The sequence below is a fragment of the Uranotaenia lowii genome, chromosome 3 (genome assembly GCF_029784155.1).
Source record: "Uranotaenia lowii strain MFRU-FL chromosome 3, ASM2978415v1, whole genome shotgun sequence".
In the NCBI taxonomy this organism is placed as follows: domain Eukaryota; kingdom Metazoa; phylum Arthropoda; class Insecta; order Diptera; family Culicidae; genus Uranotaenia; species Uranotaenia lowii.
In genome coordinates, this window is record NC_073693.1 from 367,068,536 (window position 1) to 367,095,915 (window position 27,380).

Consider the following 27,380-nt stretch of genomic DNA (forward strand, 5'->3'; position numbering starts at 1 on the left):
AGAATTTATGTATTTTGATTACATGAATTGATTCCTTTAATGAACAGATACTCTTCTTCGGCGAACTGCTTTTATTTTAAAGAAATCTTAGCAATCGTCGCAGAAAAAAACACCGACGTTCACAATATTATTTTTCTACTTTACCTGGACATTTTTTGCCTTTTCGAGAAAGGTCATTATGGACTTTATGAAAATCCCAAAAGTTTCCTTCTCGCCATCACTGAATCAAAACGATTTTGTTTGAATCTTTCATTCGAACCGAACAAGACTCCTTTACAGATCAATAGATCACAGGTCGTCTTCTTCACACCACAAATAAAATGTGCACAGATTGACCGGTATTCCCGAAAAACTATCTGTATCAGCAAACCAAGAATTTTTATTCTGATCGAAATGAATTTACTCACTACAATTACTAACTTTGATAAACTTTTTAATAACGCTAAAGAAAAAATTTAATTCAAGGCACGCCGAGGAAAATGCGGCTGTGAAAAAACGACCCTACTTGAGCATGGCCAACTTTGCTCCCAGTAGAATGGTCCAAAACGGTAAAAAAGATTAAAAATATTGAATCCTTTTAAATTTTAAATTTTAAACACAATTAAAATTATACAAATAACAAAATTAAACAGTGATTACGGTTATCTAAAAAATTACAAAAATAATGAAAAAAGAACAAAACTGACAAAAGTTTTTAAAATAAGAACAAAATAAATAAAAACTGACAAAAGTTTTTAAAATAAGAACAAAATAAATAACTGTGAAAATGGTAAATGTAATGAATAGTCACAACAAATCCAAAAATGACAAAAACACAAGAGGAAAAAGAATGTCGAATATAACGAAATAAGGAAAATGACTAAACTACCATAAATGATCAATCTCAAAAAACAGAACTAATGAATTTGTCAAAAATTACAAATTATCAAAACCTACAAATATGAGGCCTGTAACCCGCCGTTGTACTGAAGCGGGGATTTTGGGTTCAAGGCAAGGTTGCCGAAATCATAGAAAAATCTGTATCATTTGTCACAGCATCCGTGTCACAGATCACAGAATTTTTAAAATTTTTACAGAATCACAGATTTTCCACATTTTGTACAGATTTCCAAAATTATATTTTTTTTGTCATTTTCGACTTTTTATTTCTGACTATAATTCATGAAAATATGAAAACAAGGTAATGAATTTTTTTTTTTCATTTAAAACTGTAAAAAATTTCCAATTTGTTAATGTTTGACATGCTTTCCTTATGAACTTCATAGAAAAAGCGTCACAGCAAACCGTCACAGAATTTTAGTTTCAAATCACAGAATTCGAGAATTTTTTGTCTAAAACATTTTCCTTTTCGGCAACCTTGGTTCAAGTCCCGTCGATGAGCCGTTTTAACTTTTTTGGAAAATTCAAGAAAGTTGCGGCTGGTGTTCTTTCTTTCTTTTGTTTGATAGCTCATGTTTCTCTGAAAACTTTCAATCACTTTCGATTTTTTTTATAATTTTTAGGAACAAAATGTACCAAGACGAATTTAGAACATTAGATTTAAGATTAAATGATCTGGAATTGAGCTACGCGGAAATTTATTTGCCAGATTTTGTCTATACGCTCATGTTTTAGTGATATGGCGTGCAGAAATTTTAACATTGATCGATTTAGAGTGATAACTGATGAACCAAGAAACCTACATAAAAATAAAACATATATGTATTGATTCTGTTTATTAACCTTCATTCTTTCAAGGATTCAGTTAATGCCTAGATTCTATAAATTCAGAGATATAGGTATAGCTTTAAAAAAAAATTCTTCAATTTTTAAAAATTCAAATAGATAACATTACAATTTTTTCTGACACTGCCGAAGATAGTCTTCGAGTATTTTGTATTTTAGATTTTAATTTATTTATGAATTTTGTTGAAGACTGCAAAACGATTGGACTTCTGTTTTAAGAAATACCTAAGATTCAATTTGAGTTAATTTTTTTTAAATGGGGAAAAACAAACAATAAGAAAACTTCCATAATTTTTTTCTCAGAAATCTAAATTACTCGCGATCTTCGGGAAATTTGATTATTGAATTAAAAACCTTTAATTTACAAATCTTTGTAATTTTCTACAGACTATAGACTACAGTTGAGCCGAAAATGTGCAAAATGAATGTTTACCCATTTCCCAAAGTGTTTTCGAAAACAAGAGCTAGAAAAAAACTAACTGCATATTTGGAATTAGCGCCCCCGATTTGCCGAAAGTTCATAAATTCTATGCACCTCGAAGAAATGCAAAATTTGTTGCCTTGTGTAACATATAACTTAGATTAACCCTTTAATGCATGATTTTTTTAAATTGAGTATTGAAGTTATTGATTGAGTGAAATAATAACATTTTAATTCGAATAACAAAACTCAACAGATTTGAAGTCGTTATTTTGAGTATTATAAAAGTTATGGCCCATAAAAGTTGAAATTCTTAGTTCATTTCACGGTTGCTAATTTCTTCAAAACCTTGTTAATTGGGTGCAGGAAAGTGTTTGTGATTGATTGAGATTAAAAAATTTGTTAGTATTTGCAAATCTGAAGAAATAACAGCGATTTTCCGAAAATTACTTTCTTCCAAAAAATTAAAAAAATTGATTTTCGCAATTTTTCCGCATACTTTGTTTGATATCTCACTCATACATTGAAATATCTTGATAAAAATGCCATGGGCAAATTTCTTTTAGTCTCTAGAATATTTTTTGTGAATATGTCACTGAAAAATATCCATGAGTTTTCGAGATATTTGGATTTTTATTAGTGTTGTTTAAAAACAACACTATGCATTAAAGGGTTGAAAAAAATTTCATAATGGAATCCTGCCCAAATGATGATTAACACTTTTTCAAGAATCCTGGCATACAAGTGTTTTAAACTGAAATGTACTTAATAAAATAATATTATTTCTTAAATAGTCTTCCTTGGTGGCTACATTTTTCATTTCCAAAGTAAACTAAGTTTCAATGTAAGATACCTGAAATTTAAGGAATTCATAAATTTTATTGAGCAAATTTCTCCAACTATAAATACGAGAATAGGAGGTCATGATTTTCGATGACAAAGGATGACAACGGAACGCGGACGGAAATATTTTAGTGGTTAAATTGATTAAAAATTTGAAAAATCCTATTTCCAAATGTGTCAAAGTAACAGCCTCTCTCGGCGAAGTAAAGAATTTGAGCATCGTTTTCCCTAGGTGCTGTGTAGAGCGGGAAATGACAGGAAAGTTGAGGAAAAGGAAATTTAAAGGAATGAATGTTTTCCAGAAATTTCTCATGGAAATCTCCAAGTTTTCAATACCTTTGTGTATCTCAAATTTTCAAGAATAGTAAGCTTTAAAAAAGGTTATACGTTCCAGCATTATCTGGTTCAGCCATTTTTTTCCTCCAAAACGTAGTCCCTCCAATCAATTGAATTTGAATGGTTTTCAATTTTTCTATGTTTTTAAAGTCTATTTTCTGTTTCTGTTGGCTTTACGTTTATTTTATGTTTATCACTTCTTTGTGACCCACGTGCACGTGTTCGAAAACATTTCATGAAAATGGAAAAAAATCTGCGATAGTAGGGCAAACGCACTTAACGCATGTATTAGTAATGTTGAAGTAATTAAGTAAGCCTTCAAGAAATTTTGGTTCCGTTATTCATAGGCACAAAAGTTTGTCTAATAAATTCTTTTATATTCACCATGAAATCTTTGGAAAGGCTTATGTTTTAAAGATTTAATGGATGTTACCATAACTTTCTTTCTATTTAATTTTTCTTTACAAGAGCGAATGGGGAGCAGGGAAATTCCAAATAATTATGTTCTAAAATTTGGAATTTCTTTGTAAAATAACCCCATTCTCACACACATAAGGAATATTTATCGAGCATCGAAGTCCACGAGCACACCACTTTCTAGCACATGTGCTCCCAACGTTATTGAGGTTCTATAATATATAAATGATTGAACCATATGCTGATCTAAAGCAGGTAATCAGGATTGAGCCTCCAAAAAAGTAATTATGGAATGGCTCGAAGCGTTATGGTCTATGGCAGGGGTCGGGTAACTTTTTGAATGATTACCCCAAAACATTTTTATTTAAGTTGATATTACCCTTTGACGAAGAGCAAAACAAACGTATCCGCAAACACTGAGCGAGCTCTCAAAGCGTGTTATTTGAATGCCTCAGTGAGAAATATTCACTTCTGCATATGCCGCTAAATTCTTCACTTTCGAAATAAAACTAACAGATTCATGAAATTGCAGAATGAAAATATACACTTTTCACTCACAAAATATTCACTTTTACCCCCAAGAATATCACTTTTACCCCATTTGGGGTAATTTACCCCGGTTCCCCGACCGCTGGTCTATGGATATTCAATTATCACTGCAATAATACGCCATACGATTATGTCTTTAATTTAGCGATTTAGCTTAAGTCAGCTTTTGAATTGCAGAGTCAGATCACTTATCGTACCATGATGTTACCACACCCATATCGAATAGATTTGTCAATCCTAAGTTTGGCCACCAGCTGTTTGGAAGTTGCGCAACTAAGAACGAATTCACGAGACAAATATTTGTCTTAATCGCTTCATTCTGGGTCGCGCAAAAGAACCCGAAATAATTGCACCGGTTGGGCGCGCGCACTCGCTTATTTAGAACCTTGGCTAGCGAAGCAAGGAAAACTGGTCACAGCAAATCGCGATCGTGTATACGCAAAAATCAAATAACTAAGAAAAAAAGATTAAACCGGAAATACCAAACCCTCGGGCGCTGTAATAATTCTACCATTTAACGATATGCGCACATGCCCATTTAGTTAGCAAGTAGGTAACTGACTGAGTGAGTGAGTGAGTGACTGGCTTAGCGCTACTGGAAGTCTAATTGCATCCCGAACAGGTACTTGGATACGATATCGTGTTTGTTGTTTGTTTACTCTAAGCCGCGTGAATGGAGATTAAGTTGCAATCAATAAGCGGCCCCTTTTTATCCGTCGATTGATTGAGATCCGAAGAGTTGTTTTGGGGGTGCCGAAGTGAGTCAATCAATTATTTACTTAGTTACCCTCGACAAGCCCGCATATCTGCCTCTGACTACCCCTGCCTGATTGATAGTAAAGTTCTCAATCGAACTCGTGATTTAATTAATCCAGTTTTCCATCACACAAGTACCGACCCTCAGATGCTTAAAGGGGTATTTACGTACTTACGCAAAAACTTGTTAACAATATCTCTCCGGAGGGCTGGGAAAGATATTATTTACTGCTAGCTGCCAGAAGCCAGTGTTTAATGGAATCCATTAACATTTATTATCTGACAATTACAAGAACAGAAGCATGGTTTGAAAGATTGTCAAACCGCCTTTACTTTTCTCAAGAAGAGCTTCCTCATCTCAAAATTTAACTCTCAGAGACACTTCCGAAAAAAAATTTGGGACACGCAGTTGACGCATCAAGTGGATAGATGGGATGGCCCTACTTACTATTATGCTAGGAGAACAAGTGTGAATGAAATTGATTATCCACCACCCCGTGTCGCGTTCTTCGCGTCCAAAGAGCATCTTGTCAGTCGCTGTATCCGTTTGATGTCGCGATTCCGCTGGCCGCTTCCCAACCGCGTAGATACAAACTCAATCGGTTGCAGCAAGATTTATGGTCGTCCTATTGACACTAGAGCGGGTGTCGATAGTGCACCGTGGGTTCATTAGTGAAGTATGTTTGAGATATGTAGTGATACAGAAGCATAAAAAACGTTGGTTTTGTATGGAAGCCTCCCCTCGATTAAATGTGAAGGGTTCAATGATTTTAATCATGAAAATGGATTTACCTATGTCCCTACATTTGAGAAAATTTCATTTTATAAATCTTTTTTTAACTCCAACACCCCACGGTACTTGCGAGAAGCCCTTGAACGCAGATGCTTCGATCAAGCAACAAGATATTGCCCTACTAGTGACTGACCAGAGACCACGCTGAGCCAGAAACGTGCTTCAATAAACCAGCAAAGGCCGCCTACTCCAAGACGGAAAACAAAAAAAAACACACATTAGATATTTATCAGTAGGCTTGTTAAAAAGTTATCATTCATTCAATTCCGCGGCTGTTCCTTTTTTTGTTTTTGTTTTTATCACCCCTTTGAAGATGCATTTCGGCATTGATAGTTTGTTTATGTTGTTGTTGTGTCGGGAGGACCCGCCAAGTCTGCTGCTGCGGATGATTTGTACCCAATCGCAGCAATAACGATTTTTCATCTTTGTTTTTTTTTTCTCTCTTTCTCTCGTGTGTGTCCCACTTTGACAACACAGATTTCCAGGCCAGAAGACTCACCGACCGACCAAGAAGATGACCAACGACAGCAAAACGGGCGGAAACGGCAACAGCAGCAGCAGCAGCACCGGGGGCAAGGCCGGCAAGATGGACTCCCGCATCGGGCTGGAGTACATCGTCGAGAACAGCGACTACGTCACCAAACTTGGCCTTGCCCTGGACACCAGCAACGTAACGGTGAAGAAGCAGGTCTTCGAGCTGCTGTCGGCCCTGTGCGCCTACAGTTCCAACGGCTATAAGAGGGCCATCGAAACGCTCGAGCACTACAAGGTAACGTGGATTTGGGTTTTTTAGTTTTTTTGTAAAAGGAATCGAGCAAAACATAAATTCCCTTTTAGGCCACTTGGGACTTGCTCCACTTATCTTATTCTTAGAAAATCTTGAACTCGGTCTCCCACGGTTTGAAACAAAATTAAGAACCATAATTTAAAATCTTTTTTGGAAACCAGTAAGTTTATTTCGACTTTCAAATTTCATAAAGTTGAAATCATGCCCCTGTCGAAGCAACTATTTTGTCAACAACCTCCCTTGACATTTGCACTTCATGCTTAAAGCGTGAAGAAAACGCTATGAGTAACGACGTTAATCACATCACCACGTAGCAAGGGCCACTATTATCAATGCATGTTGATACTAGAACTAATTTGTCCCCAATGCTAAACCGTCCAATTAACTTCATTATTTTGTTATTTCTTTTCCGATTTATGCAAATCAACACTTTTCCACCTGAACGGATCGAATCGATTGTTGGCCCTACCCTACGTTACTACTCACTTCCTCCCATCATCTGTCACCGCGGGTGCGTAACGGTTTTCGGGAACATCGACAACGAACTGCAAACAGAACATCAAAGGCGAACGCTACCGGCTCAATATTGTTGTGGTCGAGCTGGACAAGGCGAGCTCCGTCGAGTATCAGATTGCGCTGCTGGCGTTCATTAATTGTGTCATAATATCGGCCGCCACGCTGCAGGATCGAATACGAATACGAAACGAATTCATAGGTAAGTGGAAGTGATTTATTGCTTCAATGATATTTATGAGGACGTAGTGTGTCGATCCTTGAGGGATAGTTTATTTTTAATGTTCATAGGGTGACAGCGATTGTGTTCCTGTCGAAAAACTGGGCTGTGAAAATGTGTTTCAACTAAATGTTCGGTTTTTTAACCCTTTGAAAACACCCATAGGAATTGGGAAAATCAAAAATTTTTTTTGACGCCAAACTGCAAAAAACAACTTTCTAGGCTTAAGCAAATGATGAAAGACAAAAATTTGAAAAAAAAATTAAAAGGGGGAAAAGGAAGAAATTATCAAAATTGAATAAAAAAAATAAACACGATAAAAATGACTAACATAACATAAATGACAAAAATAATAATCGAAAAGTCTGAAATTTTTGAAAAACATAACAAAAATGACAAAAATCTGAAAATGCAAAAATGAAAAAACAATTACAAAAAAAAAACAATAAAATTATGTTGTGAAAAAAACGCTCAAATTCACAAAAGCGACATTAAAAACTAAATGACAAAAATGCAAGAATGATAAAAAAAATTAAAAAAGCAAAATGACAAACATAACTCAATTTACACGATTGGAACAAAACTACAAAAACGGTAAAAATGACAAAAAATGGCAAAAATTAAAGTAATTTTTTTTTTGTAGTTTTTGTTATTGTTGTCATTTACTTCTTTCTGTAACTTTTGTAATTTTTTACCCTTTTATGATTTGTACCATTTTTGAAATTTTCAAAATTTTTGTCTTTTTTGTTTTTTTCCATTTTTGTAATTATTGTCCCGCAAGTTCTTTGCCATTTCTATAATTTTCATCATGTTTGACATTTTCGTAATTTATTACGACATTTTTTATTTTTGGTTTTCTGAAAAAAATCACAACATAAAGAAAAGTGAAAAAAGGTGATGAAAATTCAAGAAAAAATATGAAGACTTTAATGACGTTATGCACGAAGTAGACAATAATGTCAAATTTATGAAAATGATTAAATACAAATATTACAAACATTGTTAAATGACAAAAATTTAAAAAAAAATGACCAGAGTGGCAAAATAAATATAATATATTTAAAAAAAATCAATATGACTTAATGAACATAATAAAAATTTTGTAATAAACGCGACAAAAACGATTGCATAATGATCAAAATTTAAAAAATAAAATCGTTTTCTAAACGTTTTAAATGACTAAATATGTACATACATATACAAAAATCTGAATGGATATGAATAAATTTGACTACAATCATCACTATTTTATAGATTCTAATTTATAAAGAAAAAACCTCCATAACCACTTCCATTTTTTATTTTATTTTTTTTTTATTATTTTGTTTTCTTATTTTTATTTTTTTCTAAATTCTTTTTTTCAATTTATTTTTTTTTCAATTTATTTTTTTAATTTTTTTTTATTTTTTTTTATTTTTTTAATTTTTTTTTTAATTTTTCTCTTTTTTTTATTTTTTTTTATTTTTTTTTTTTTTTTTATTTTTTTTTATTTTCTTTTTATTTTTTATTTTTATTTTTTTTTCATTTTTTAATTAATTTTTTTTTTATTATTTTTGTCTTATCTTTTTTATTTTTTTTATTTTTTTTTATTTTTTTTTATTTTTTTTTAATTTTTTTTAAATTTTTTTCTTATCTTTTTTATTTTTTTTTATTTTTCTTATTTTTTTTTATATTTTTTTTTATTTTTCTTATTTTTTTATATTTTTTTTTATTTTTCTTATTTTTTTATATTTTTTTTTATTTTTCTTATTTTTTTATATTTTTTTTTTATTTTTCTTATTTTTTTATTTTTTTTTTATTTTTCTAATTTTTTTATATTTTTTTTTATTTTTCTTATTTTTTTTTAATTTTTTTATATTTTTTTTAAATTTTTTTTTATTTTTTTTTAAATTTTTTTAATTTTTTTTTTTAATTTTTTTAATTTTTTTTTAAATTTTTTTAAATTTTTTTTTATATTTTTTTTTTATTTGTTTTTTATTTTTTTCTTATTTTTTTTCTTATTTTTTTCTTATTTTTTTATTTTTTTCTTATTTTTTTCTTATTTTTTTCTTATTTTTTTCTTATTTTTTCTTATTTTTTTTCTTATTTTTTTTCTTATTTTTTTCTTATTTTTTTTCTCATTTTTTTCTTATTTTTTTCTTATTTTTTTTTATTTTTTCTTGTTTTTTTCTTATTTTTTTCTTATTTTTTTTCTTATTTTTTTCTTTTTTTTTCTTTTTTTTTCTTATTTTTTTCTTATTTTTTTCTTATTTTTTTCTTATTTTTTTCTTATTTTTTTCTTATTTTTTTCTTATTTTTTTTATTATTTTTCATATTTTTTCTATTTCTTTTTTTCAATAATATTAAAAATATTTAAATAACAAAAAAAGGTATTTAACTATTCTTTCTATTTTTGCTTTTATTTTCACTTCATATTCAACATCTTTTCTTGTTTTTTTTTTTTTAATTTTGAATGTATTTTTTCAACTTGTAGAATTTCATGTCTTGTCATGCCTGGTATTTGCCTGGAATGCCTGGATGCGTGGAATCGGTAAAAAAAAGTATCAAACGGTTTTTGGTTCCTTGGGCTTAATAACAATTGTGCAAATTTCGATGGCTCTAGGATTTGGAATGGGCTGTGGCAAAAAATTCAAAGATTTTATGGAAATTTGTATAGAAATAGAGAATTTTTTGTTAAAAAAAAATCCAACACCTTCAGTGTTGCACTAAACTCAAACTTTCCAAGCTGCAACTTGGCGCAAGACAGTTAACCTCTAAGTTGACCGTAAGAAACAATGTTGAATATAAAATGAAAATTCTAGCAAAAATAGAAAGAATTGTAAAATACCTTTTTTGTTATTTAAATATTTTTAACCTCATTAGAAAAAAAAATAAAAAAAATAAAAATAAAAAAAAATAAAAATAAAAAAAATAAAACTAAAAAAATTAAAAAATTAAGAAAATATAAAAAAAATTAAAAAAATTTAAAGAAAATTTAAAAAAATTAAATTTAAAAAAAAATCAAAAAAAATCAAAAAAAAATTTAAAAAATTGATAGAATTAAAAAACAATCAATCAAAAGTTATGATTATTTCAAAATTCAAAAATTTAGTTTAATTTGTTCACATTTTTTCAAATGGCACCCCTGCACCAAGGTTGCCGAAATCACAGAAATATTTCTAATTTCATAGAATTTTGAGCAAATTTTTATCACAAAATCTGTGTCACAGGACACTGAATTTTGGGAATATTTTGGAAATTTCACAGATTTTTTTTTAATTTTTACGTGTTTCCAAAATTTTGAATTTTTACTTCAATATAAATTTCGAATTTCTAAGTTTAGATTGGAAAAAATATGGCAATATTAGTAAAGTCAATTGATTTTACTCAAGTTAAATGTAAAACAAGACCCAATTTTTCAAGAATTTTCAATAAAACTTACGGAAATACCTTCACAGAAAACCATCACAGAATTTTTGAATTAAATCACAGAAATTCAAAATTTTTTTTCGCTACAACACAGTTGTTTTTCGGCAACTCTATCCTGCACTAGATGTTGTTAAGGAGGCATTATGCGTTATAAACTAGCTGGCGTGTTTTCCTATATGCTTACAGATGTGTTTTCGTGTCATTGGTTGGTTCGATTGTCGTAAAAGTTGATATAACGGGTTTTCTGAGCCAAAATTGTTTCTGATAAGTTACAAACACCTTCCACCTCGAAAATGTGGAGGATTCCTATTTAAAATCAACATAAAATATGATACAAATCGATGATTTTCCATATCGATATTGCACATTCCTATAAATATGTATTTTTCTTCACAAAAACTTCATGTGTTAGGTATTTGAAAACTCCCCTCCCACCACTATAAAGAGGACCTCCCACAGCAATTCGACGCTGAATCTCTAAACAAACTTAAATGAGTGATTTTGCTGTTCCAAAACATTCTTGTGTATCAAAATTTATGGGAATCACTGAAACGTGACTGATTTGTGTCATATTCTGCGTCGTAAATTAACAAACATACTTTTATAGCTAGTCCCACAGTCATAATATGTATGTCTGAACGTTTCAGAACTCTTTGCGTAGGTAATTACCAAATAGTAATAGCCCATCTAAATTACGTTTTATCGTCAAACTTTTCATTTTAATCAAACAGTTGCACCCCATACACGTGTTTCGAATTTTTGATTCGTCATCGAACGCATCCATCATAATAATGCAATATAGTGAACGTTGACATACATCTGTCTAAGTCCGCTTCCAGTGAATCGGTTCGCGAGTTGCGTAAATCCCCCCTCGATTGGTCAACGACGACGACGACGTCGATGATTGGCGACTGGACGGCCGGCCGACTGACACATATTTTGTATGAAGAAGCAAAGTATACAAAAAAAAAAGTTCAAGTAAAAACATTATTTCCCATACAACTACAGCAAAGTCTTCCCCCTATCTAGCAAAGGCGCTCACCATACATAGAGATAAAATCATTATCGATTATCCATCAATGGGTTGGCTTGGCTCAGCTTAGGTCGGTTGGCGACGCGCGTCGTAAATTTTATCATCAATTTATTCAATTAAGGTACAACACCACAACTGGCTACCACACAGTCAGGCGTCAAAGTGTTCTTTTCCTGTCCGGTTCGATCGATAATAACGTCATAATTCTTCCATCGAGCGGCTCACTGTGCGAACTTCGGCATCGGCGATCAAGAGTGAGACAACCTTTTTTTCTACAAAGCCGATCGCGATGTCCCTTCAGGTGTACTCATGTTCTTGTGAACGGCTTCTGTTGATCCCAAAACCGGCGGCAGCGGCGTCTGTCACCTTCGATGGATGTCGATCGAGGTCTCTCACTATACCGTTGAACGACGACGACGACCACGGTGATTTATGGGTCCGATAGTGGGTTCGCAATTTACGGTAACAGTGTCCGAGTGGCATGTTTAGGGTATCTTTTCCACAATTCGAACCGGATAAGATATCGGAAACATCGATCCAAGGATCGGAATTCAGTTCTTAAGATCAAAATTCAGGTTGATTGTTTTTTTTTGTCAAATCCTCGAAAGATCAAATAAGACGCGTTAATCAGAGCAACTTTCCTTTTTCCATTTTTTTTATCTTACAAAAGCGATCAGATTATCAACTGATAAGTTTCCTTTTTTCGTAAACAATTCCACAAAAAGCGTCACCAAACTCAGTTCAGCGAGATAACGACTGGCTCAATTACTGTGCGGTGTTTCAAACGGACTGGTCAATAGAAACGTTGTTCATTAATTGCGGTTCCGCTTTTAGTAAGATAACGCTCTAGGTAGGTTGAAAACCAATAAATCATCCTTCTGCAGAAAAACAAACGATCGAGAACCAAAAATGTCTTAAAAATTTAATGCACAACAAGAGACATGAGAACATAAGATTCCAAAATGCCCCCGGATCCATATGGTTACTGATTGGTTTACTGAAAAGATCAACTTTTTGATCCTCATCAGTAGCATCATAATTCATTTTTCGTGGAGGTTGTCTAGTCAGCTTTTTTTCGACAATCACAATCGAGCGATTATAAGTCATGGATTACCTCCCGGAATTGAGATATAATTATTGTGAAATTTCATAACAAAATCACATCTCATTTCGTCAATACTTAATCACCTTATGATTCCTTGTAAGTACATCACGAGGTCGCTAACTCGCCAAAATGTCGGTTTAAAAATCTCAAATGAAGTGACCAGTTTTGACTCGACTTTGAATCGGAATCACTACTCGATCTATTTTGTTGTTTTCTTCATTGAAGTGTTTTTGTAAATTATTATTATTATTTATCATTCTCAGACGTCCTTAGCAAGGCCGTCGTTTGTTATCAATAATTCCGTCTCTCTCTCTCTCACTCGATGCAGTAGGTATCATTATTATTGTTATTGTCATTAGTGGAAGCTTGTTTGTTTTCTACTCCGCCGTTATCAATCATTGAAATGGCTGATAAGATAATGTGGGGAAGCTTCGAAGGGGTAAAAATGATATCTTTCACACAAAGCCACTGCACTGGTCAAGTTCAGTCATAAGCGGTAGAATAAATAGATGACCGGAACGAAATCAGGGGAAAAAGAAGTTGGCCCGTGGCATGGAAGCACTTGGGAAGCGTTGAACAAAAAAAAAATTTGAAGAATTTCTCTCGTTGACATACAAGCTCTAGCTTAAAACATAATGTGATAAATCCTATTAAAAGATTTCCTTTAATTCAACTAATGAGGGAATCTTTCGATTGCTTCGATTCAGTAGAATTAATCAACCAAGTAGGCTCACAACACATATGAGAGTGAAAAATCCAACTTACTTACTTACTTAATGGTCCCGCGCCGATCCTCCGGTGCATAGGGCCGTGGTAAAAGACCTCCACTGTTGACGATCCGGAGCCAGCGTCTTCACCTGGTCCCAGTCAAGATTCTCGTCGATAGTTCGGATTTCAGCGGCTAGGCTCCGCAGCCACGAGTTTCTGGGTCTGCCTCTTCTTCGATGTCCTTCTGGATTCCAGTCTAGCGCCTCTCTGCAAATCTCGTTTTCATCTTTTCGCAGCGTGTGCCCAATCCATCTCCTCTTACGTTCCCGAATCTCGATTTCTAGCGCTCTTTGATGATACCGGCAATGTAGTTCCTCATTTGAGATTCAGTGGCCTGGCACACCAAGCGCGGATGATATTCCGCAGGCAGTGGTTCACTAATACTTGCAGTTTTCGCGTCGTTACCGCATATGTGCACCAAGTTTCGCACCCGTACAGCAATAAGGATTTGACGTTTGAGTTGAAGATTCGGATTTTCGTTCGTAGAGAGATCTGGCGTAACCGCCAGATGTTTCGGAGACTCGCAAACGCAAATCGGGTCTTTCTGATCCGGGTTTCGATGTCTTTCCTGGTACCACCATCAGGCGTTATCTGGCTACCAAGATACTGGAAGCACTCCACTTTCTCAACCTGTTGCCCAGCTACAATTAAACTGATTGGATTTTCTGTGTTGATCTCCATCGACTTGGCCTTTCCGACATTGATTTTGAGACCTGCTGTCTTGGAGCTTTCGGTGAGATCGTCCAGTTTGCTCTGCATATCCGGTTGTTTTTGGGCGAGCAAAACAATTTCGTCAGCTAGGTCAAGTTCGTTCAATTGTTCCATTGTTGAAGGATTCAACGGCAATCCTCGGTTCGGTGCACAGTCGATCGATCCAGTGAAGATCTCATCCATTACGATTAAAAACAGTAGCGGTGATAAGTTACATCCCTGTCTCACTCCAGCAGTTAACGGGATTGGTTTGGATAAGACACAAGACCTGCACCTGCATTTCGTACAAGACCTTGCACGAAAATGTCTCATACTGTGCTTCGATGAGATGGACTAGTATCTCAGGGACTCCTCGTCGCCTTAGAGCCGCCCAGATGTTCTCGTGATTAAGTCGTTCAAATGCTTTTTCAAAATCAACGAACAGCAGCAGAAGAGAGTCCTGGAATTCGTTGGTTTGTTCCAGTATGATTCGTAGCGTTGTGATGTGGTCCACACATGATCGTCCGGATCGGAATCCAGCTTGTTGCCGTCGGAGTGTAGCGTCAGTTTTCTCCTGGATCCTGTTTAGGATCAATTTGCAGAGTACTTTGAGAGTTGTACAGATCAACGTTATGCCTCGCCAGTTACCGCACTCTGTTAGGTTTTCTTTTTTGGGACTTTTAAGAGGATACCCAGCATCCAGTCGGCTGGGAATGTTGCAGTATCCCAAATGTCAGCAAAAGACGCTGTTGGATTTCATGTCCTTGATTGCCGCTTATATTTCAGCCAGCGAGGGCGATTCCGAGTTGACGCCATTAATGCGACTTACTGTGGGCGCCTCGAGTTGCGGGTTCTGTTGGCCATTGCTATTTCTAACTCGGAAAAGTTGATCAAAATGCTCAGTCCAACGCTTGAGCTGATCTGTTCGATCTGTCAGCAGCTGACCTGCTCGGTTTTTCAGCGGCATTCTTGCATTAGTCCATGCACCACTAAGGCGGCGAGAAATGTCATAAAGTAATCGGATATCTCCAATGGCGGCGGCTCTTTCTCCCTCTTCGGCTAGGGAGTTTTTCCAGGCTCTCTTGTCTCGTCTACAAGCTCGTTTAACTGCCTTTTCCAGCTCCGCATATCGTAAGCGGGCGACACAAGTGTGACAGCCCTATGTGAAATGAATACAAATCGACGAAAGAAAGATATTTATTGAAGAATTTATAAAAACTATTGAAAGGGACGGAAAATTTTCTGCTGTTGGAAATTTATATTTTTTTTTGCAAGTTGAATTTTAATAACTGATTTGATTAAATTTCATTGAAAATTGAGTGCATTTTTTATTAATACCTCCCGTGAAGTGATGAAAAGTTATAAAAATGTGAATAGTGCCAGTGCTACGCCATCCGGATCTTTCCTGGCCTATTTTTCAGCTAGACGGGCATTCAATTTCGAAGAAGCGCCTCGTGTGTACCCAAAAGCTAAGTGGATTTTTATTTAATTGCTTCAAAAATTCTGGAAAGCCTTGTCAGTGGACGCTGTGTTGTGCTGCAAGAAAGTACTCAACGACAGCGTTGCCGGCTGACGCAACGCGACGTCCAACGTGTTATTGACCGGGAGCCTTTAGTCCTTAACTATAGTTTCGCCACGAACAACAAAAAACAAAAACAAACACAAGCGAACAAGCCGAAAAAAAACATGACTAAGCTTTTCTTTAACTCATAGACATCCATATGAATGTTCTAGGGGCAACTCCATTTTGACCGTAATTCACTTTTCAATTGATGCACACAATTTTGAACACAGTTCTTGCTGCAAAAATAAAGTTTCAGATCCTGTGCAAAAAAATCACCATATTTTTATCCACGAGAAATTAAACCGTGAAAACGCGACTTCGGACAAAAAAACACGTCCTTCCTCGAGCACGGCTTGCTGCGACTCCAGGAAAAAAAATTAACATAAATACAAAATGGTCCTATAAGAGCAAACGCACCAATACGGGAGTATACGCGGCCCGATTTTGCTCATTTCAGCGGACCGATTTTGGTATACACACTCGTTCGCGCACCGGGCGGAAGCATTATTATTTTTAAATTGAGCATTTCACTGAGAAAACTTTTGAAGAAAATCTTAAATTAAATTTATACTGATCGAGTAAATTTTCGGAGTCAATAGGTTTTTCGCATTAATTTGGATTATTTCATTATTATTAATTATAATGCATGGTGATTGTTGGCGGCTATTCAACTGGTTAACTGCTATCCGTGACGTGACGTGACAAAGTCGACATCCTGGTTGAACATGCCATACAGCAGCAACAGGGCTAAGCAGCTTCGAGCGACCAGCAACTGCGTCCGGTGGCGGATGCAGCAAGAACTTCTGTGCAGTAGCAGCCGAAACTTGCGCGAAATATGCCAGCTGCTGTGGAGTTCCACCACGTTCCACCATCAAGCAGGAGGTTTTCCGCCGCTGGTCCGAAGACATCGACTTCAGTGAGTCGGAACCGTTTGCCCTGGTGCAGCGCAGCGAGAAGGAGGACTGTATGCGTCATTGTCCCGGTTCAACCCTATCTGCTAAAGATACTGCTCATGGACCCGGCCAGATGGTGAAGTTTTTCTTCCATCTGCTGCGTACTTTTTCAAGCTGTACGGAGAGTAGAAAAAAATTAAAATTATCGCGGATTAAACAGTTTTTTCACTTACCTTCATCGCTTGCGTTGTTGTTACTCGATGCTGGTCAATTGCAAGTTCTGCACCGTTCAAACTTAGTCTAATTTCGACGACCCACTCGGTTGCAAAGAAAAAACCCTGGGCCACCGATTCCGACGACCTAAATTTTCACCTCTTTCGACCAGCACAGAATACTTCCGAAATGGCTCTATATAATTTTCGACACACTCCCGATCCCCCGCGAACAAAACTCCATCCGCACATTCGACCGAATCATTAATTAATTAATTAACAAATTGTTTACCAAAATTACAAAATTTCAATGAATGTCAACAAAATCTGCACGCTGAACGTCGTTTGTTTAACTTAGCCTTAAATGACGACGGCAACGGCCCTATTTTTCTCACCCTCATACTAACCCCCGGTGCAGTATGAGAGTGATCAAACGCGTGAGCATTTTCACTATACTCGCGATTGCTGCGGATGCGCTAATGATGTTGGATTTTATCAAAAACCAAATTTACAGTAAACATTGCTTCTAAAACTCTTTGCAACTGAATGTGCATTCTTTGGTCAGTTCCAAGTTCAAACTTGGGTGAACTTCTGCACCAATTGGACCTATTTTTATTCGGAACACTATTCAAAGGATGCCCTGAACTGATAAGAAACCAAAGAGGTCAATTATGTGAATCCAACCAAGAACATGAATTTTGCCAACGCACCGGAACTATTTACGACCCATTGAACAATACTGTGCTATTTTGAAGCAGGCACTCAGTGAGCATCTCAAAGAGGCCAATTTTGAGGTAGAAGCTTCTTACAGATGTTTCGCAAAATTTTTTGGGTAGGGTTGGGCCTAATTTACGATTGCACGAATATGGCATTGAACTGGAATGGAATAAACATACCAAAAACTCACAAAAGGTTTAAAGTTTACTGTCCTAATTGATGTGAATAAACTTCGAGGGCATTTTTCGCTCTCGCTTCTCTTAAGTATTATAATATTTATCATTTTACAGTTGTCAGACGTTTAAAATAGTTCACCTCCCGATTCTATTCAGAATGTTTGCATGAGAACTTGAATGGTATTTCGGCCGAACATTCCTTCGAGCCACAAACAACCTGCGACCAAACAAGGAGATAAACAATCTTTCTTTCGGGGCGCTAAATTGATACCCACGCAAACTGGAAAGGTGCCTGCTAATGTGGTGCAATTTGTTGCTGCAGGTCGGGTAAATTTCGCATGCAAGGCACAGGTGAGTAACTACAGCCATGGTCTGGTACATATCTCTTAGCATCTGATGGCCTCCAACCGCATTCCCGGCTAGCCCATGTCGACGGTTCGAAGAGGGTGGTTCCGAGAGGAAAAAAATCCAAAACCCAAGAAAAGCGGTCTCAGGAGCGCGCTTTAATGTCTTGTCGATGATTTTTCACGTTGGCCTCAGCCAGCAGCAGAAATCCGTTTGGGAAGCCGCTTACATACAATCCATAAAGACAGAGATGGAGTTCCAGTCGAACTCAGACAGAATTGAGACAATTAATCAATCTGGCTGGTTCGGAGGCAAATTTGCCATGTGCGGCTTGAGACCCAACAGCTAGATATACGAAAGTACAGACGTAGCTGTTGAAGGATTGCAATGTAAATTTGATATTTCGCGAATGTCAACATGATTGCCGCCGGGGAGATCGAATTGTGTAGCACTTTATTTACATTCAACTAACTATAGTTGCCCATGTACTCTGCATGGGTGTTGAATGATTGGTGCAATTGATCTATCTGGTTGATCGATTTGACTGTGAGATCCCATGGCAGATAGTTTCGTGCGAATTACAAGACCTCTTCATAAAAATTCTTTTGGTCAGAAATTTCTATGCCGGGTTGCTAATTTTTTAATGAATTTTCCTATCATTATCAAACCTTTTTTGTTTTTTTTTGTTATTATATACAATCATTCACGAAATTATAAACTGCCAAGATAAAAAAAATTGAAAAGTAACAAAATATTGTATCAAAATAAAACAACAATCAGTTCAGCTTTCCTGTTTGTAATAATTTTGAAATTCAAATCTTGAGTGATTCTAGGGTTATTTTGCGCCAATATTGTATCATCTTTTGAATTCTCATCCTTTTCTAATAATTTAACACATTCGTCCATAATTGTCCCATTTCTGGGTATTTTTGAGAGGATTTGACAAAATTTTATGTGATACACCATTTGTGACAGATTTGGCTAAACGAAGAGACATTGAGTGAAAAATTTGATTTAATCTTATTCCACGTTTCTGTTGTTTGAGCTTCATCATTAATTGGCTTAGTGTCAATGTCCTTTAACGATAAATTTGTCCTTAGTCATAATTCAGCATTCATCTGTTTTTTTTCTTTCTACATGTTTTCATTTGTCTTGATTTCAATTTTATCAATTAACCTCATCCTACAACTTTAACATTTTCACTATTTAGCTATTTTTGTTTTGTTTGTCATGTTGCATCTTCTCATTCCTGTCAGTTTTACCATTTTCATTATGCATTTTGTCAATTTTGTAAGATTAAATTTTCAATTATGTTCAGTATTCCATTTTTATAATTTTTGTCTTCATTTTTTTTGTCGTTTAGCAAGTTTTGTTAACTATGTCAATTTTTCATTATCTATTTAGATTTTTTTTTGTAATTTTTGTCATTTTTATAATTTTTATTATTTGAAAAAAAAATTGTATTTTTTTACTTCTCGTAATGTTTGTAGTCATTTGCATCTTTTATGACATTTGTATAATTTGTATCTTTTATTACTTTTGCCTTTTTTGTAAACTTTTGTAGGCATTTTTGTCTTTTTGTCATTTTTGTCATTTGTGTCAATATTGTCATTTCTGTCATTTTTGTCATTTCTGTAATTTTTGCAATTATCATTATGCATTTTTGTCAGTTTTATTTTTAAATTAGGCCGGAACAAATATTAATGTCTTCTTTTGTCACCCCCCTTAACCCCCCCCCCCCCCCCCCCCTTTCGAAATTTCCAAAAAAACCGAAGGGGGAATAAATAAAGTTTTGAGTATTTTATGGAAAATTTGAAAAAATATCAAATATCCGAAAGATAACAAGAGCAAAAACATATTGTGGAAGATGAGAGCTTTATCACCTTTTGTATTCTTGGTTTTATTAATTTTTTCAATAAAATATTACTTATTTGATAGGTTTTGTACAATGATATACTACGCAATTTTGTTGCATACAAGTTTTCGTGCAATTTTTTCCAATTTATTAGTTTTTGCATTATTTTTAATTATTCCCCCCTCGCGATGTCCCAACTCTGAGTGACAAAAGAAGCTTTTGAAATTTGTTCCGGCCTTATGTTCTTTTGATAATTTTACATTTTTGTCTTGATTCTTTTAGTCTTTTTGAAAAATTTGTTAGTTTTGTTAGTAATGTGCGTTTTTTTCATTTTCTTTTTTCGAAATTTAAATTTTTTTGTGATTCATTACTTTTAGTCATTTTTGTAATTTTTGTAGTAATTTTTGTATCATTTGTGTCATTTGTTGTAAATTTTTGGCGTCATGTTTATCTTTTATGTCCATTTTTGACATGTATGCCATTTAGGTCATTTGTTCTATTTGTGTCATTTGTATCATATGTTTCATTTCTGTCGTTTTTGTCATTTGTGTTATTTTTATTACATTTTGTCGTTATTTTCGTCATTTTTGTCGTATTTGTCATTTTCAAAATTTTTGTCATTTGTGTCATTTTTGCCCTTTTTGTCATTTTTGTGAATATTGTTATGTCGGTTTATTTGTCAATTCTATCATTTTTGTCATTTCTGCCATTTTTGCAATTTTCGTAATGCATTTTGTCATTTTTGTCAGCATGATCTCTCATTTATGTTCTTTTGATCATTTTCCATTTTTGTCTTCATTTTTTTGTGAATTTTGTTAATTTTGTAAATAATGTCCATTTTTAATTCTTTTTTCATTCATTTTTTTACTTTTTTTTTATAAATTTTTTTTTTATTTTTTTTTGTTTTTTTTTTTTTGTTTTTTTTTATGTATTTTGTTTTATTTTTTTATGTATTTCGTTTTATTTTTTTTATGTATTTTGTTTTATTTTTTTATGTATTTTGTTTTATTTTTTTTTATTTATTTAGTTTAATTTTTTTTTTTATTGTTTTTTATTTTTTTTTTATTTATTTATTTTTATTTATTTTTTTTTTATTTTTTGTACCTATTTTTTTATTTTTTTGCACCTTTTTTTTATTTTTTTGAACCTATTTTTTATTTTTTGTACCTATTTTTTTATTTTTTGTACGTAATTTTTTTTATTTTGTGTACCTATTTTTTTTATTTTTTGTACCTTTTTTTTTTGTACCTTTTTTACCTATTTTTTATATTTTTCTAACTTTTTTATATTTTTCTACCTTTTTTATATTTTTCTAACTTTTTTATATTTTACTAACTTTTTTTATTTTTTTTTAATTTTTTTTAAATATTATTTTTTAATTTTTTTTTTTAATTTTTCAATTTAATTTATTTTATTTTATTTATTTTTTTTTTATTTTATTTATTTTTTTTTTTTTATTTATTTATTTTTTTTATTTAATTTTTTTTTTATTTTTTTTTTTTATTTTTTTTATTTTTTTTAAATTTTTTTTTATTTTTATATTTAATTTTTTTATTTTTTTTAAATTTTCTTATTTTTTTTTATTTTTTTTTTTAAATTTTTTTATTTTTTTTTTATTTAATTTTTTTAATTTTTTTTAGCTTAATTTTTAATATTTTTTTTATTTAATTTTTTTATTTTTATTAATTTTTTCTATTTAATTTTTTTTTATTTTTTCTATTTAATTTTTTTTTTATTTTTTCTATTTAATTTTTTTTTATTTTTTCTATTTAATTTTTTTTTATTTTTTCTATTTAATTTTTTTTTCTATTTAATTTTTTTTTCTATTTAATTTTTTTTTATTTTTTCTATTTAATTTTTTTTATTTTTTCTATTTATTTATTTTTTCTATTTAATTTTTTTTTATTTTTTCTATTTAATTTTTTTTTATTTTTTCTATTTAATTTTTTTTTTATTTTTTCTATTTAATTTTTTTTATTTTTTCTATTTAATTTTTTTTTATTTTTTCTATTTAATTTTTTTTTATTTTTTCTATTTAATTTTTTTTTATTTTTTCTATTTAATTTTTTTTTATTTTTTCTATTTAATTTTTTTTTATTTTTTCTATTTAATTTTTTTTTATTTTTTCTATTTAATTTTTTTTTATTTTTTCTATTTAATTTTTTTTTATTTTTTCTATTTAATTTTTTTTTATTTTTTCTATTTAATTTTTTTTTATTTTTTCTATTTAATTTTTTTTTATTTTTTCTATTTAATTTTTTTTTATTTTTTCAATTTAATTTTTTTTTATTTTTTCTATTTAATTTTTTTTATTTTTTCTATTTAATTTTTTTTTTATTTTTTCTATTTAATTTTTTTTTTATTTTTTCTATTTAATTTTTTTTTTATTTTTTCTATTTATTTTTTTTTCTATTTAATTTTTTTTATTATTTTTATTTTTATTTTTTTTAAGTGTTTCTGATAAACTAAACAATAATAAATAAGAATAAGTTATTTTTGTAACTTTTAGTTTTTTGTCTTTTTTTAATTTTTGTCATTTTTATCATTTTTTATATTTTTTTTAAATTTTTGTCATTTATTTCATTTTTGTCTTTTTTGTCAATTATGTAATTTTTGTCATTTTTGTAGTCATTTTCACCTTTTATGTAATTATTGTTATTTTTGTAATTTTTGTCGTTTTCGACATTTTTATATTTTGTCATTTAGGTAATTTTTGAAATTTTAGACATTTTTTTCATTGGTGTCATTTTCATCGTTTTTGTTTTTTTTTTTTGTTGTCTGGTAGTTATTATTTTATTAATTACAGTAGTTTTTCGATTTTATCACTGTTCGATTTTTCACTACTCGCTCAATTCACGCTCGATTTGATCACGGTTATTGTTTCAATTTTATAACGTTGTATTTGAAAATCATTCAGGAATCATTTGCTATTTTTCCATTTTTATTTCAAGTTTCGCCAAATTCACGGTTTTGCTATTACCGCTGTGAATTAAGCGTGATAAAATCGAAAAACTACTGTATATTATTTTTGATATGTTGGTGTTAATGTCTTTTTGTATTTTTTTTTTTCAAATTTCCATTCTTATCATTTTTGTTATTTTTATTTTTCATTTTTGACGATTTTTTTTTTGCATTTTTGTCATTCTTGTATTTTTATATTTTTGATGTTTTGTCAGATTTGTTATTTATTTCTTTCTTGTATTTTTTAAATTTTTGTATTTTCTATTATTTCTGTATAACAATACAATAGATCGCCTGATTTTTTTAAGCACGTATCCGAGCTGAAAAAATCGAGGCTTTTTTAAATCTAAAAACCTGGAACACCGGGCTTTTGTTTTAAAAATTGACAACCAAAATCCGGGCAAAATCTTGGCAAATTTGGTCGAAACCCAAGAATTACTCAACAAATATCAAGTAAAAAAATTGAGAAAAAAATTTCCTCGAAACTCAACAGCAGATTCAAAATCGTACTCTAGGCTTCCAAAAAACCTTCCTGACAACATTTATAAAACTTGCCCAAAAAATGTCTTTGGACGCATAAATAGATCATTTTTAAAACACAATTTATTTTTTTTTGTTTGATTTGGAAAACAGTGAATTAATTTGGGAAAAAATCCAATTTTTTTTTAATGAAATCCGGGCAATCGGGCCGGACCAGACTTTTCCCAAATTTTGTATTAAATATTCGGACAAACCCGGATAAAACCGAGCAATCTGGTAATCTTTCAATAGAATGCCTAGTTTTGATTACATTCCAATTCATTTTAGACACATCGATGATTTGGTTCAGTTTGGTCATTTCATCCATTTCGGCAACAACATTATTGTACATCTTCATTATTTATTTTATTTTTAGAATTTTGATCATTTTTGGAACTTAGTAGTTTTTTTCGGTTTTCTCGCCAATATTATACCATGCTCATCGATTTTGGCCCATTTGTTAGAATTTCTTATTGTCGAAGCTTTGCAATTTTCTCGTGTCTGGAACTTTTGCTATTCTTATGTCTTTTCATGTTTTTGAGTTTTTTTTTGTTATTTAAGTAGGTTTCGGGATTCTGGATTTGTTTATTGTTTATTTTTCAAATTCTGTTACGGGTTTGTTCTCAAATTTAGCAATTTTTGGCACTTAGAGTGGATGCACTGAATTTTAAAGAAAGCTGAAAAAATTATTACTTAATAGCCTCACCGCTACCAGTTATTGCAAGAGACTGGAAGAAACGTGTCGTCATAGGTAAACAAACAAAGAACTGACGATTGGCCCTTATGACGCGTGTAGAAGTCAGACAAGCCCTCTGTTGGTTGACAAATCGGGTATGATTCATCAGTTCAGGTGGCCTAAAATTTGCAAACATTGCAAATTCAAAATATGCAAGCATACATACCTTCAATGAGCAACAACAGGTAGCAACCATTCAAAAAGTCATACCCGAGATTAGCCTTCAACCAACTACATACCTACTTCAATAAGGTTATACCTGATGCTAAAAATAATCCCCATCTGCTAAGCCGGCACTACATATTCCCCGATCAAGAGGCCCTACAACTCTAGTCTATCTTGGAAGGTAGCATTTGTTGTTGTTGTTGTTGTTGTTGTAGCAGCCAGTTCCCGATTGCTCGGTATCAGGTAGTCTGCCTATTTTTGCTATCACACTCACTTGACATTCTCTTATCAGCAGCGCAACTGTTGTGTGCCGTCGTGCCATCCTTCTGGTGTTGTGTTTTTTCGGCTCGGTATGACCAATCCTCTCTCCTCAGGCCTAATCGGAATCAACTTTATGACGTATTATGATGAGTGGTTGTGCGGGGGAGAATGGCGATTTTTTTTTTGCAAAAATTTGAAAACCACTTTCAGTATGTGACTGTTATCGGTGGTATACGGACGTTTTGTTAAGTTAACGCAAAAAAAAAAATCCGGGTGAACTGAGCCGTGATTTAAGTGAATAATTTGTAGGTTAACCAGAATCATAACGACCCGTCGTGTATGTTGTGGTTCGAATCAAGACAATCGGAGGTCGGTGAACTTAATGTTTTGAAGCACGTGATGTGATGAGTTAAGCTTGGGTGGAGAGTTATGATAATAATTGAAAGCGATCAACATGACAGTGATGCAACCGGGGCCTGTGACCATCATAATGGAACCTACTAGTGGAGGTGGAACTGGGACAGGGAGTGAAGATGAAGGTGTTGTCGATAGTGGGGATTATCTGAATAGTAGTAGCGCTATCAACAAGACCGTGATCAAAATTTACCATCTGCTGAAGGAAACTCAAGTGCATGCCGTTGGTGATCCGATTTCGTGTGAGTTTATTGCTGCCAATAGTATTGTGCTTCCCACTATCTACCAGATCAACAGTTAAATCTAGATCAGACTCAAGTTGAAAGGATGCCTACGTGACCTGAAGGAGGTTATGGGAAAAAGTACCTTCGAAATCATCAATATACAGGATCCGATGAATGTTACGTGATATGTTTGTTCTCAGTTTACTACACAGAAATAATAATGTAAACAAATATTAATTGCGCGAAGTTCATCAAATTAAAAAAAAAATTCAACTGATGTTACCAATAATTAGAAAGACAATAAAAGCTTTCAAACTTTCAACAATTTTTGTATCTCATGAAACAATCAGATCACACCTGCGTAAATCTGAACCTTGTGTAGTAGACTCCCTTGACTCTTCGAGTCGTGATTACACTTTTCATTGTCGAACTAAACAAACAAAATGACATTAGTGGAATATAAACTTATGTTTATTGTGATTATTTGGTAGATACTTTAGTTTCTACATGTTCTACAGTAAACTATTCTGATGCAAGTTGTGACGGAGGCTTATCGTAGGCGAAGCTACGAAATAATTGATTCTCAAAAAACTTTAAATTTCATTTTGATTAATAATTTTGGCAAAATTTTCCACCCACATTCCCCTATTACATTTTGAAATCAGATTTCATTATTACTTACGGCATCTTCCATGAAGGCGCTGCAACGCACTGTGTGGCCACGAATCTTCTCCATCCCCTGACTTGGTGTGGGCGAAGTTCCTTTCGTTGCCTTCGGCATCAATTTCGGATCTGCTATCGTTCTCGTTTCGCACAAGTGGCCGATGCCACAGTTGGTTTTACCGGCTTCACCGATGGAACGCAGTCAGTGTTGCCGCTGACGCCTATCAGCCGTATTGGACGGTTAATGACATTACTTATACACAGTTGATATCATCGCCGCTTGATGATGTTCGGCTCGTGGATCTTCTTGCATTTTAACATTTTGTAAAATATTCATCTTTACCACATCCGACGTAACCGCCATACCTGAAGCTTCCAGACCCATTATCATGGGCTCATAATGGTCTGGCAAGCCCATCAGTAGTAAAGCCGCAAGCCAAGAATCATCCACTTCGAATCCAATTCTTGCCAGCTTGTGCGCCGTTGACATTAGCTGGTCAATGTACAATTCAACGCTGCTACAATCCTGTAGACGTACTGACGTCAACTGACGTTATCCTCAAAGGCTCTCTTGAGGCGCATCCAAGCTTCTTTCGTGGTTTTGGCATCCACCAAAAGCATGTAATTGATGGATTCCACGCTCAGGCATATCGTTGCCAAAGCTCGAAAACTTGTTTCTTCATCCACGATTTGATCCTCTTTCGGCTCCACGGTGTACCAGCACTCATCACGGATTAGCGTCATCTCCATGGCGAACGCCCAGGTTGCGTAATTTTCTCGACCACGGAGTCTCTCGATCGGTGGTAACGCGATTCTAGAGACTTTTCCGCCAGTTGCAGTCACTCTTCTTCCGCTTCCGTTCGATCCGTCGCTTCCGTTAAACATCTTGGAACAGTTCCGATGATCCTTTCCTGCTCGGGTGGACTGGGCCCATAACCTATTGGGCGGTTAATGGAAGTACAACCGGTTTGGTACAGCGGAGAACAAAGAATGAAACTTTATTTTCTCCTATTTAATGACATTACTTTTTGTTATTATTTGTCCCATCGATTGCTACGATTAGACAAATGATTCCGCTTCTCCTCCTTTCCACTAGTGCTGGGCCTATAACCTGTTGTGGCAGCACTTGGGCAGTGGAAAGGAGAGACTTTACTACTTGAGGGTAGAAACTGGAATCAACAGAGGACAGTCATCCAGCCAGGAAGCCGATGGAAGGACAACGAGCCGAAGCCAAGGGAAGTCAACGAGCCGGGAACCGTGGAAGGTTGTAGGACCAGGAGCCATCTGGAAGGTCGTCGGACCGGGAAGCCA

At 33.3% G+C, this 27,380-nt stretch overlaps 1 protein-coding gene across 3 annotated transcripts in view; it reads left to right on the forward strand.

Annotated features, from left to right (window-relative positions):
• LOC129750790 (FH2 domain-containing protein 1) overlaps nt 1-27,380 on the forward strand; it is a 185,175-nt gene that overhangs the window by 123,036 nt on the left and 34,759 nt on the right. For 2 of the 3 annotated variants that reach the window (XM_055745862.1, XM_055745863.1), the window contains exons 2-3: nt 6,318-6,609; nt 7,183-7,342. In XM_055745862.1, the coding sequence (XP_055601837.1) occupies nt 6,355-6,609; nt 7,183-7,342 (415 nt within the window). In that variant the 5' untranslated portion in view covers nt 6,318-6,354. Of the gene's footprint in view, nt 1-6,317; nt 6,610-7,182; nt 7,343-25,000; nt 25,425-27,380 lie in introns of those variants that run through there. The other variant, XM_055745864.1, reaches the window with a different exon arrangement.